Source organism: Quercus suber, unplaced genomic scaffold (genome assembly GCF_002906115.3).
Source record: "Quercus suber isolate HL8 unplaced genomic scaffold, Cork oak 2.0 scaffold_16, whole genome shotgun sequence".
Taxonomy (NCBI): domain Eukaryota; kingdom Viridiplantae; phylum Streptophyta; class Magnoliopsida; order Fagales; family Fagaceae; genus Quercus; species Quercus suber.
Genome location: NW_027069481.1, coordinates 110153 through 123267, shown reverse-complemented (window position 1 = coordinate 123267; position 13115 = coordinate 110153). Strand labels below are relative to the sequence as shown.

The window sequence follows — 13115 nt, the reverse complement described above, 5'->3', positions numbered from 1 at the left end:
CCGTTCTTGGTTAGTATTGGACATCAAACTCGCTTAGTTCGATGGCCTAAAGGACCATTCTCCCTGCTGCGTTAGGGCTGTTCATGGCCTTCTTTAATGGTTTATTCGTCAAGATGATTATGGTATGAGCTTGAAAGTATGGCTTAAGCTTGCAAGCAGTTGTAACTAGAGCAAGTGCCATTTTCTCAATAAGGGGGTATCTCCCCTTGGCTCCCCTCAAAAATTTGCTTGTGTAGTACACAAGCATCGGTATCTTTTATTCATCTTTGATCAAGGCCGAACTAATGGCTATAGCTGACACTACCAAATAGAGAAAGAGCTCCTCGTTTGGCTTTAATGGACTGAGTAAAGGGGGAGACAACAAGTAAGCCTTTAGTTCTTCAAAAGCCCTTTGGCAGTCGTTAGTCCACTCAAAGGCTTTCTTGAACATTTTAAAAATGGTAGGCATTTATCTGTTGCTCTTAATACAAACCTATTGAGGGCCGCTACTTTTCCATATCCAAGATGGTCTGAATCTTACCTGGATTAGCTTCAATACCCTATTGCGAAACCTTAAAGCTTAGAAATTTGCCTGACAAGTCTCCAAACGCGCATTTGTTAAGGTTGAGCTTCATGTTATGTGTCAGAGTGCCTTGAACATTTCTTGTAGGTCGGCCAGGTGCCGACTCTCCTTATTGCTCCTTACTGGCATATCGTCCATATAGACCTCCATGTTTCTTCCTATTTGGGGTTGAAACATCTTATTCACCAGTCATTAGTAGGTAGCCCCAGCATTCTTCGGGCCGAAAGGCATTATTTTGTAACAGAATAGTCCTTGACTAGTGACGAAGGATGTCTTTTCTTGATTAAATTCATGCATCTTGATCTGGTTATAACTCGAGGAAGCATCCGTGAAGTTTAAAAGCTAAGGAACAACTGTAAAGTCTACTAGCTAATCTATATGTGAAAGGGGGTAACTGTCTTTCAAGCATGCTTTGTTTAGATTAGTGAAATCTACGCACATCCTCCACTTACCGTTAGCTTTCTTAACCATCACCACATTGGAGAGCCAGTCTGGATAGTAAACCTCTCTGATGAACCCTGCGGCTAGAAGTTTCTACACTTCTTTTACTATGGCTACATTCCTTTCAAGGGCGAAAACAAGTCTCTTCTGACGGATTGGAGGAAAAGATGGTGAGATATTGAGTCTATGAACCATTATCCTAGGATCAATCCCTGGCATGTCTTCATGACTCCATACAAAAAAATCAATGTTACTCTTCAGGAAGAGTACTAGTGCCTGTCGAGTTATGTCCGCTGCATGAGTTGCCATGCTTATGACCTTTTCCAGGTGGTCGTCATCTAGAGTGACTTCTTCTCTATTGGCTCTGCCACTAATCATCGGTCTTCAGTGCTCATGGTGGACAACTATTCATCCATGTTGAGCATGGTAATATAGCATTCCCTTGCAGCAGCTTGTTCTCCTCTTGCTTCCTCTACACCATACTTTGTAGGAAACTTGACCAGAAGGTGGTATGTTGAAGTAGTGGCTCTTAGTGCATTGAGAGTTGGTCTTCCAATTATAGCATTATAGGCGGATGAGCAGTCAACTACTAGCAAGTCGACCTCCTTAGTCCACTGTCTTGGGTAGGCGCTTATGGTGATAGGTAAGGTGACAGTTCCCATCAAGTGCATTTTCATTCCTCCAAAGCCAACCAATGGGGTGTTTGTTGGCTTAAGTAGCTCCTTATCAATCTTCATTTGCTGAAATGCTGGGTAATAAAGGATGTCCACGGAACTTCCATTATCTACCAAGACTTGTCTAGTGGTGTAATCAGCTATCGTCAAGGTCATTACTAGGGCATCATCATGTGGGTGATGGAGCCACTGGGCATTTTCTTCAATAAAAGTGACTAGAAAGTCTTCCATCCTACATTGTTTGGGAGGTTGTCCTGTAATTTGAACACTCTGCGCCATGTGCAAGTATATTCTCCTTAATGTCTTAGAGGTTCCACCCGATGTAGAGCCTTCTACAATCACTTTTATTTCTCTAAGGGGTGCTCTAGGACTCTTTTCCACTCTTCCTGGGTGTTTTGTTCCTTGAGGCGGTTGTACATCAGTCTTGTCTCTAACAAATTGCTGCAATTTTCCTTTTCTGATGAGGGTCTCGATCTGACTCTTTAACTCATAGCAATTGGAGGTATCGTATCTGTGATTACGATGGAAGCGGCAGTACTTATCCCTAAATCGCTTATTCGGGTCTCTCTTCAGCTTTTCTAGCCATTTGAGTGTGGGATCGTCTCCAATTTGCATCAACACCTGATCCAGGGGAGTGTTTAAGGGGGTGAAGTTGATGATTTGTCTAGAGGGAGGCCTTATCCTCCCGTCATCCTTCCTCCAATCGAATTGGGAGGTCTTCTTCTTAGTGTCAGATCGGGCATCTTCTGTGTTTTCTCTCTTCCTCTTACCCTTTCCGTCCTTTTGGGCAATAAGCGCATCTTCTGCATTCATATACTTCATAGCTTTAAAAAGTATATTTGCCATGGTCTTTGGCTTATTCTTCAGCATTGAAAAGAGGAATTCTCCTTCTTTGAGCCCTCTAGAGAAAGTTGTCACAAGGACCATCTCATCCACCTCGTCTATTAGCAAGGCCCTTTTTTTTTTTTTTTTTTTTTAATCTGGCAACATACGACCTCAGGCTCTCATCTTCTCTTTGTCTGATTTGCATCAATGCATGTGTCAAGCGTTTATGCCTTTATCCCCTAATAAAATGGGTGACGAAGCTATTACTTAACTCATTGAAGGTTGATATTAAGTTTGGCTTAATCTTGCTAAACCAAACTTGCACTGACCCTTTCAAGGTGGTAGGGAAAGCCTTACACATTATCTCATCAGGGATGCCTTGGAGGTGCATGAGGGTCTTGAATGACTCAAGGTGATCAAGTGGATCTTTCGCCCTATCGTAAGATTTCAAAGACGACATCCGGAACTTGGGTGGTAGGGGGAAAGATGTGACTTGCGTTGTGAAAGGGGAGTCAACGCAATGCACCGAGTCATCTAGCGTGGCTGTTTGTCCCTTATAGCATTCATCATGAGGTCCATCCTGTCCTTCATTGCATTCATCTCATCCTCCCATCGCGTGTTGACTACTTTTGGTTCACAAGGTTGTGCATCTTCTCTTCTGGTTTGCCTGTTGGGTGCATTGCTTTCCGCCTTGTCTTCCTTGAGGTGGGCAGTCTTGGTTTGGTGATTATTATTGCGCTCCTAGTGTTTGCTAGCTTTGGGCCGCTACTTTCATAATTGTTCAACTCATATCTCCAGCACTTGGTTCTGCAGCATTAAGGCTTCATTCTGTTGCGTAAGTTGTTCAATTGCAGCCGAGAGCATTTGTAGTTGCCTCTCTACTGTTTTAGGGGGATTTTTAGTTTTCGGGTTGACCGATGCCATTAATTAAGTTTGGACCATATGACCTTTTTTCTCAGGAGTAGAGCGATGGCTTGTCACTCGATTTCCCATAAATAGCACCAACTGATGATGCTCAAAATCGTCAATAGGTCTATCGCCTAAACCCTTAGTCTTCAGTGAAAGGTGAAGAGTAGTGAACCTGCAAAAAATAGAAACACCTTCAAAGAGCACCAATGTGGTGTCGGCCTAAGTCCCTCCGAGGGTTAAGTCAGAAATCGATAGTAAACTTTTTTTGGAGAGGAGTTTCTAAAAGGTATTTTTTGTGTACCTTAAGATTGGAGTGTCTCAGTTTTTATTTAGGGGTTTGTGGATGATCATTGTAGGGATATGGGGTTATCCCTCAGCTAACGTGTAGGAGTTGGGAACTATCCCACAGTTAATCCGTAGGGAGTGAGGAGTTATCCCTTAACTGATTTGTAGGAGATAAGAGTTATCCCATTTCTGGCAACCGTGTGAATGTAGGAGAGTTTTAGGTGACGTTGGAGTTGCAACATGAGTTCAGTGTGCTTGGCCTCACTCGTCAGTTTTTGGTCATGATGCATGCCCGCGCTGGTCGTGTCTGGTCTTTCACTTTTGGTGACTAGGTGCTTTTTGGAAGACTAACTTATCTAGGAAGAGTAGCTATGAAGTTAGTCAAAATATTCCCCATTAGGATGGATAATTTGGTCCAAATCCAATTTTGTCATACCTATAAAAGAAAATGTTAAATTACAAAGTACATCTTCTAACTTTACCTATATCCAATTTAGTCTTATAATTTCATTTTCATTTAATTTAGTTATCTAAATTTTAATTTCCGTCAAAATTGTGTTGTTTGTAACCCAAATGACGTTGTTTTTAGTTCCTACTTTAGAACACTTAACAAAAAATTTCTAAAGAAAGTGGACAAGAGGATTGAATTGAACAAAAATGAAATTATAGGATTGAATTAAATTTTAAGTAAAGTTAGTGAATTTATCCCAAAAAAGAAATCGAAATTTGTCCCACCTAAATTTAACTTAAATTAAAAAAAAAAAATTAATTAATTAATTAATTTTTTGAATTTGAAACCATTTAGAAAGAGAGGGTGTGGAGAACAAGCCCGCGTCGCTAGAATTCAAATGGAGTGCCACAGCCTGCACTATCTCTCACAATCATAATCACAATCACAGCCTTATCTCAAACAATGGAGCCCCCACCTCTGAAGCTCGTAATCGTCCATGGCCCACGTCAAGGCGAATCCCTAGAATTCCGACCCGGATCCAGGATCCGAATCGGCCGCATCGTCCGTGGCAACAACCTTCCCATCAAAGACGCCGGCATCTCCTCCAATCACCTCTCCATCGACACGGAGTCTTCTTCTTCTTCTTCATTCGGATCCGGGTCGGGCAAATGGACCATCCGTGACCTCGACTCCTCCAATGGCACTCTCCTCAACGGTATCGAGCTCGAACCAAACACTCCTCACGATCTCTCCGACGGCGATTTGATCGCGATCGGCGAGTTTACTTCTATCCTTGTGAATTTCAACAACGATGAGAACCGACTCAGACGGAACCCTAGGCGCCGAGCTGCTGAGAAGGAACCGGTTGCAGAGAATCGCGGACGGAGAGTTAGGGTTTTGAAGAGCGAAGAAGAAGAAGCAAAAGAATCAGAGAAAGAGAAACCGGTAAGGCAAATGAGTACGCGGCGGACTCGGAGTGCGAGAAATGTTCATGGATCGGAGAATGTCGAAGTTGCGGAAAAGAAACCGGTACCGGTTCGGCAAATGAGTACGCGGCGAACTCGGAGCGCGAAGGCTGTGTCTTTGGACTCAATGCTGGAGAATATTCCAGAGAATTCGGAGGCAGAGTGTGCAGAAGTGGAAATTAAGCGTAAAAGGAGGCGGGCCGGGACGAGGAATTTGGGTGAAGAGCCACTGGAGAAAGTGGTGGAGACGAATTTAGAGGAGGCAGCGGAGAATGTAGTTGATGATGATGATGATGATAAGGAGGGGTTTGATTTGGAGACGAGGACGTTCGGGGAGTGGATTGAATATTTGGAGGTGCATTTGCCGAAACAGATAATTGACGCGACTGAGGAGATGATTGAAGGAATGAAACGGAAAGCTGAGCGAGTTTGCGAGTACATGTTGGAGCATAGAGGAATGTGAAGGACAAAGTACCGGTGGGATAGAGGAATTGTATATGAGGTATGCGTTCATTTTTTTATTTCCATTTAGGTAATGTGATATAGTTTAGTGTTTAGAAGTTGTTCTCAATGTAGGAATTTAGGGCCTTTGATAAGACTGTATTAGACAATCTTTGGATCGGTGAGGTGGCTGTGGATGGTTTTTTCTGGAACTTATGTTAGGTGCTTGCAAGGCCCTTTAGGTCCTAACATCACCAGTATTTGAACAGGATTCATTTGTTTCTGCGTGTTTTGTTTTTGAATCTTCTTAGTACTTACACAGCAGGCAAAATATCCAAAACATCCAAGCACGTCCTGGCAGTGCAACATGGGAGGATGTCCTGTATCTGACTGACCCTGAGAACTAGTCAATAAATGGAATGTTTCAAGTCTCAGGATTTTTGCAGAACTACTGACTAGTCTTGCTCCCATTGGTGAGATAAGGTATTTGGAAGAATAAACAATGCCATTTTTCTCCGGATCAAGCTTTGAAGAAATCACTCTACAAGCCCCATGCATTCTTCAAAGGAATATGGTCCTTCTATGTGAGGTATTCAATCTTCAATATATATTATAGAGAATCTTTTTGTGTCCTCTTAGATTCAAAATTCAAAATTTTGTTAAACTTCCTGATATTGGTTATTCAATGTTCACAATGTAGTGTTGAACTTCTGATCTACAGAGACTGGGTGCTTGCACATAGTATATTTTTTGTACCCGGCTCTCCTACTAAAACATGACTTTTCATACTGTTTAAAGTGATATCTGTTCTTCATGCCAATTGGTGATATCTGTCTCTCAACAAAAACTTGATTCTTCGTTTGATTGGTGATATGTGTTCTCCATGCTAATTATTATTTAGACAGCCAGTTTGAAGAGGATTGCTTGGACTTTTATTGGAAATGCTTTTATTCAGGGCCTTCAAAATCAATTTGTACCATGTTCATACTGATAGAAATCTGTTTTACCTCCATTTTTCTTCATAGTTCCTGGTTATATGTTATGAGTACTTTGTGTCTCCATAACTTGAATTTGGTGATTTTGAATGCAAATGAGTTAGGATTGATTAATTAAAATTGATTGATTTGGTTAATGGAAGACTTTTATATGTAGAGTGTTTTCTTATTTTTCTCTCCTTTATAATATTCTTTACGGTATTCCATGTTAATCAGTGTAGTCAAAGGTGAGCTGGGCGCTTGCCTAGGCGAGGTGAGGTGCCACTAAGGCGCCTTAAAGGCTCTAAGGCGAAGTGCTCACCTTTAGAACCTAGGAGAGCAAGGCAACCGCCTTAAGACATGAAAAAGGCGCTAAGGCAAGAGCCTCAAGTTTTTTATTTTTTATTTATAATTTAATTTTGTTTTATAGAAGTTTGTTGTTAAACCTATCTTTAGATTATTAATCTCAAAAGGCATGTTATAAAACCTATTATTAGTTAAATTAATTTACAAATTTGTTTTGTAAGACTTATTGTTATATAAAAGCTTGTAGTAAAACGTATTGTTAGAATTAACTAATAGAGCCTAAACCACGTTAATTCTATTTTGAAATAATTTGATAGACCCAATTCCTTCATGCTACACATTGAAAAACACTTCATTATAATATTGTAATACACTTGGTACATATGATTTAAGTTCTATACTTATAATAAATATATTAAGAATTTGGTGCCTAGCTTTACTCGGGCTAGCGCCTCTTTGTCACTTCACGCCTTGGGCGATACAATGCCTTGGTGCCTTAAGGTTGCCTTTCGCCTTTAACATGTTATTGTTCACAGCCTGTGGACAGATTTAATCTCAACTTCTCACCTCTTTGCAACCCAAGTCAAACTTTCTTTTTTAATCTATCAAAACCTAAAACCATAGATATATTCCCTAGCCTTTAGCCGCTGATTAACCAAAGAAGCAAACCTTAATTTGACTGGAAGCGTACATAGACAGGTTTTGTAAAAATCTATTCTATGTCACTAGGTGATCTGTTATCCCGTTTATTATTCATTCCAGCCTTAGAAATTCGTAGCAAGATGCTGAGTAGGGAAGTAGAATCATCCTTTTCTGTGATGCTAATGCTTATAAATTTTTATCTATCAGGTCTGTTCGCTTATGTTTTGAAGCAATTTCAGGCTTGAGGCTAACCTAGGAATTAGCACCTAGGGTAGCTTATAATCAGCACCAAGTGAGATGGTAAACTTTTAGGAATCAAAACCTGAAGTTGGCAACTAAATTTTCTTCATCAGAAACTTGTCTCCATAGGAGTATAATAACATACTTATATAGACTTGAAGGACCGGACCTTAATTCTGACTTAGAAAATCCTAATTCATTGAATTACAAGAACCACCTTTACTCTAGAAAATGAAATAAAATACTAGTAACCTAATTAACTAATAAGATTCAAAATAAAATTCAATTGACAATAAACATATAGTTGACTTCTAAAATTAAATAAACTAAATTAAAATAGATTTTTCTTTTGGGTGCTTCCCGCATCAATAGGGTCTTTCTTTTGGATTTGTTAAATTTATGGTTGGGAATAGTAGGAGAATTTGCTTTTGGAATGACATGTGGTTTGGCAATATCGCACTCTCAAAAGAATCTAACAGTGGATAATGTCAAAAAAAAAAAAAAAGAAGAAGAAGAAGATTATTCTGAATTGTTGTTGTATATGTAAGTCTAGTGAAGATTTGGTTCATATTTCTTCCTTGCCATTAGTTGCTAGAGAGTCGTGGTGTGCCTTATCTCTATTTAGGGTTTGCAAGGTTATTCCTGTGAAGGTTATTGAATCTTTCTCTGTTTGGGTTTGTTTGGATGTCATAGTAATGATCTAGATAGAATGCTTTAATGTTGTTGATGCCTGTGAAGGTTATTCATGTTTTCCTATTTCCCGCAACAGTAGGAAAACAAGAGCTCTAATGTTGTTTAGTTTTTTACGCTTAAGCTCAAATATTTATTTTTGAGATCATCATATGAGTGGATGAGTCTGGCTTCATCCAGGTTTCTTTAATAGACCCATTGAATATCTTATGTATTCTTTAGGTGAGCCTTTTGTATACATCCCATATACTTCAGCTCTTTCTTTTTTCCTAATAAAATTTTAGAATTACTTCAAAACAAAAAAATGTATGTTAGGCCAGTAATTGGTCAAATGGACAAAGCTTTTTGTTTTTGGTGTGTCGCTATTTAGAAATGGCACATGGGGATGGTCTGTGCCATCAACTTAGAGGAGGTACTCTATATGCTAAAGTTGTTGATTTAGTAAAAATATTTAGAGGCCCCATGTGATAAAACCCTTCTTACTTAATTATGGTCCTCATTGACTTACTTATTCAATACTTCTCTGGAGAATTTTATATATATATATATATATCTTAGGATACATGACTAATCCTCATCGACTTCCTAATTTGAGATATCTGTATAAACTTGTAGATTTTAGTAGGAAACATTGAGAGAGAGAGAGAGATATGGAGTTTAGAAACAAAGTAGTTGGTATTGCTAAGATCATCATAATGCTTTGAGATAGTGAGTGTGTATATATATATATATATGTGCATGTGTGCGCGCGCGTGTTTAACTCTTGATTCTTTACGTTGGTATGTGTTGTATAGAATTACAGAATCGATGGATTGTTGATTTAATGAATTCTTATTGTAATAGTGATTATATTTATTATTTTTCTTTTGCATCTTGGTGAAGCATGGGGAGAAATTATATAGTTTTCTGGTGGACCATATTACTTGTCTACCATTCCACTAAAAGACTCCCACTTGTTATATAAAATTGTTGAGTCAGTAATTAGTTTTTGTTTAAAAATTTTTTTTAACTCAGCAATTTTAAATAGGTGGAAGTTTTTTAGTAGAATGGTGGACTACGTCACTTGTCTACCACACCATGAGAACTTTATAATTTCTCCGAGTTGCAAGAGTAAATAAAAAAAAAAAAGGAAAAGCAAAACAACACTAAGCTTTACCTCTTAGAGCTGCTTGAAACCTTATGTCACCAACTAAGAGAAAAATATCAATTCCTTACTATTCATCAAATTTAGCATGTCTCACAATATTTTTGTAGAGCTCTAAGTAGAGCTTTTAGGGTTATAATAAATAAGGAAATAAGTAATGTAATCCATTACATTAAATTTAGAAATAAAATTATACCAAATAAAGTCAATTAGCATTAATTCTGATCACAAACCCTTTTTTGTTGCAAAATGCTTTTGAAACTAGAAAAATTTTCCTCGGGAAACCATTGTAGTGATTCTATAAATCTGCTTTTGGAGAAGATATATCATATATGCTTTTGCCTTATCGTATACTTTGTTGCTCATTTTATGAGATACCTTGAATTGTCACCAAAATTTCCATCTGGTGCTTTGGAATGGTAGCTTGTATTGTATTGGTTTAAAATTGTTGCTTTACTTTGTAGGGATTTGAACTTTATTTACTATGCTTTGGGATTGTTATTTATTTTCTGTTATACAAGTTTAAAACAAGGGTACACCCACAAAGGAGGAGACAACCAGATACATAAACACAGGGATTGTAAGAAGATTATGGAGTAAGAGAATTATAGAAACTGGTTAATGACGTACATTATTAAGAACATATAAAAGATTACATAAGGAATAGAACACAAAACAAGATACAACAAGCCAAGAGATATTATTAGATTCAACAGCTTTTTTACATTAGACATATGAGACTCAGAAGGACTTAAAATGGCTATGAGGGTTTCCTTCACTCTCTCTTGCCTTTTCAGGCTTACAAGGACTCTATTTATAGACCACAGAGCTTAAAGGTAATGTACATTATACATTTTAGAAGAAAGTAGGGGCTTAAGTCATGGATTTACAAGTGGCAAAAAGGGCAGAGGCCTGGTTGAAGACGTATCTTCTTTTGGATAGAGCATTGCCATGGTAATAATTGTGCATGTTAGGATATGCAACAAGAGTAGAGGCCCTGGTTACCAAATAGTGGAGCTGATCAACAAGTGTCAAATCGAGTAGGGGACTTGGTTGCATGGATAAGTTCACTCAGATATGCTTCTGGCAAAGGAGTAGATATATGATTGTTGAGGATAAGGGTGCTATGTCTGAAGACATTTCTAGGACCTGTTTTTTTTAAATGTTAAAGATGTCTAGTCCCATCTATCTCTTCATTGGAACCATTCTTCATCAATCTGGATCATGGTTATGATAGTAAGGGTCATCATGTCCAATAAGAGGACTGGGCATTTCCCAATGATCTTCATGTGTCCATTATTGTCTACAAACATCTAGATAAGTTGGTATTATTTCAGGTAATATTCTCTTATTAAGAGATTCTGCCATTGTGAGAACATGATAACAAGATACCCAAGAAACATCCAAATGTGTATGGAGTGTGCCATCTAAATTAGTAACCCAATGCATCTTTGGTTTTAGAATCTGCAAAGGAGGAAGCTTTTTTGCTAATTTTTTCAATTGTTGGACTGCTTTTGTATGAACAAAATTTCATTCTGGAGGTGATTTCTTCAGCAATTGAACTAGACAATTCCTGTATTTGGATATTTTTGGGATAAAGTCTGACATATAATTAACAATTTCAAGAAATTGTTGTATTTGTTTGGCATTTGTGAGCTTATTTAGGAATTCACCAAGAGAGACAGCTATGTGTGGCTGCAAAGTATACTTTCCATCTGAAATGTTTACTCCCGAGAAGTCTATGGAAGATTGTCCTATGACCATTTTTTTTTTTCCTAAAAGCATTATCCCTTGAGACTTCACCAAATTATAAAATTCAGTGAGCAACTTTTCATGGGATTCTTCATCTTTTGAGAATAAAAGGATATCATCCACATAAATTAATGCATTGGTCAACTGCAGCCTCACATAACTGGCCTCTTGGTGAATTCCCAGATAAGCTTACAAATGCTAAGCAAATACAACAGTTTCTTGGAATTGTTAATTATATGTCAGACTTTATCCCAAAAATATCCAAATACAAGAAGTGTCTAGTTCAATTGTTGAAGAAATCACCTTTAGAATGGAATTTGTTCATACAGAAGCAATCCAACAATTGAAAAAATTAGCAGAAAAGCTTCCTCCCTTTCAGATTTCAAGACTAGGTAAACAGATACTGCAGACAAATGCAAGTGATGAATATTGGGCAGCAGCTCTCTTTGAAGAAGTTAGTGGCAAAAGAAGTATTTGTGGTTATAAAAGTGGTGCATTCAAGCCTTCAAAACTTCATTACCACTCCACTTTCAAAGAGATCCTAGTAGTCAAACATGGGATTGAAAAATTTCATTTTCGTCTCCTTGGGCATAATTTTTTAGTAGAACTAGATATGTCTTCCTTCCCCAAAATGCTCAAGTTTAAAAGGAAAATGCTCTCATATCCTTAGTTACTCAGATGGTCAAATTGGTTTTCACAATAATCTTTTCAAGTCAAACACATTAAAGGCGAAGATAACCTTATCACTGATTACCTCTCTAGAAAGCCTCCAGTCCTTAATACTACTATTATCCCTCTACCACTGTGTGTATATCCTATTTTTGATCCATCCTCATCCTCTAGCCCTTCCTTTGCAGGCCCTAATGATATCCTTAATATGGTAGAAACCCTTCCCCTAGAAATAAAAGACCAAATAAAGATCTTGACCCTTGAAACCAGAACTAAAAGAATCATTAGAATCCTCCATGATTAGGACGAAATGGGTAAATAGCCATAAAATTCAAACTATGTAGTTAGTTGTCATTAGTTTCAAACTATATTTTTTACTAACATCTCGAGTCTAAGAGACTCGATTTAAGGGCTATAAATCGAGTGTTTGAGAGTCGATTTTCATATTTTGATCGGGTCTGAGTTGGCACTTTTTCTACGTGGCGTCCACATGGAAATCGAGTTTCTTATACTCGATTTATAAGCCCATATATAAAAGAAAAGAACAGCAGCTCAGCAAAAAAGAAATTAGAGCAGAAGAACAAAAAAAAAAAAAAAACCCTTGGGTCCGCGCAAGCTCAGGCCGCGTGGCCTGGGTCGCGTGAGCCAGGCGAGCCCAGGCCGCGCGGCCTGGGTTGCGCGACCCAGGCCGTGATCTGACTCTTTCTCTCTCTCTGATCTCTGATCTCTGATCTGGCCTTTCTCTCTCTCTCTGATCTGATCTGATCCGTTCAGCCTCGCGAGCCCAGGCCGCTGTTTCTGGATTTTTTTTTTTCTTCACTGATGAACATATTTGAGCTCTGATCTTTTTCTGGATTCTTTCACTCTCTCTGATTGTATTTTTTTTTTCTTTTTTTGGTATTTTGGCTTGTACAAGAGACTTGGAGGCTGAAAATTTTTTCAAATTTTTTTGAATTGTAAATCGAGTCTTTGAGTCTCGATTTTTAGGTGGTCTCCACGTGAGAAAAAGATGCCACATCAGACCATAAAAATCGAGTCTTTAAAACTCGATTTATAGACCAAAATCGAGTCTTTTAGACTCGAAATGCTAGTAAGTAATATAGTTTAGAAACCAGAACAACTAACTAGATAGTTAGAAAAAAAAA

The 13115-nt window shown here is 38.2% G+C and overlaps 2 protein-coding genes across 6 annotated transcripts; one reads left to right on the top strand and one right to left on the bottom strand.

The window, feature by feature from the left end:
• Nucleotides 1-1407: 1407 nt before the first annotated feature.
• LOC112006533 (uncharacterized) lies at nucleotides 1408-2604 on the bottom strand. The gene has a single exon (XM_024038809.1). The coding sequence runs from the start codon at nucleotides 2602-2604 to the stop codon at nucleotides 1408-1410; it is 1197 nt and encodes a 398-aa protein (XP_023894577.1).
• Nucleotides 2605-4493: 1889 nt separating this feature from the next.
• Nucleotides 4494-8183, top strand: LOC112006573 (FHA domain-containing protein At4g14490). 5 transcript variants are annotated; one of them, XR_010632718.1, is made up of 3 exons: nucleotides 4495-5614; nucleotides 5876-6142; nucleotides 6765-8183. XR_010632718.1 is itself a non-coding variant. In XM_024038856.2 (2 exons), the coding sequence occupies exon 1, from the start codon at nucleotides 4610-4612 to the stop codon at nucleotides 5573-5575; it is 966 nt and encodes a 321-aa protein (XP_023894624.2). In that variant the 5' UTR covers nucleotides 4494-4609; the 3' UTR covers nucleotides 5576-5614; nucleotides 5865-6380. The 5 variants fall into 5 exon arrangements, 3 of the variants coding, with proteins under 3 accessions (XP_023894624.2, XP_023894625.2, XP_023894623.2); XR_010632719.1 differs by lacking the exon at nucleotides 6765-8183 and adding an exon at nucleotides 6254-6380; XM_024038856.2 differs by lacking the exon at nucleotides 6765-8183 and having other exon boundaries at nucleotides 4494-5614; nucleotides 5865-6380.
• The last annotated feature ends 4932 nt before the right edge of the window (nucleotides 8184-13115 follow it).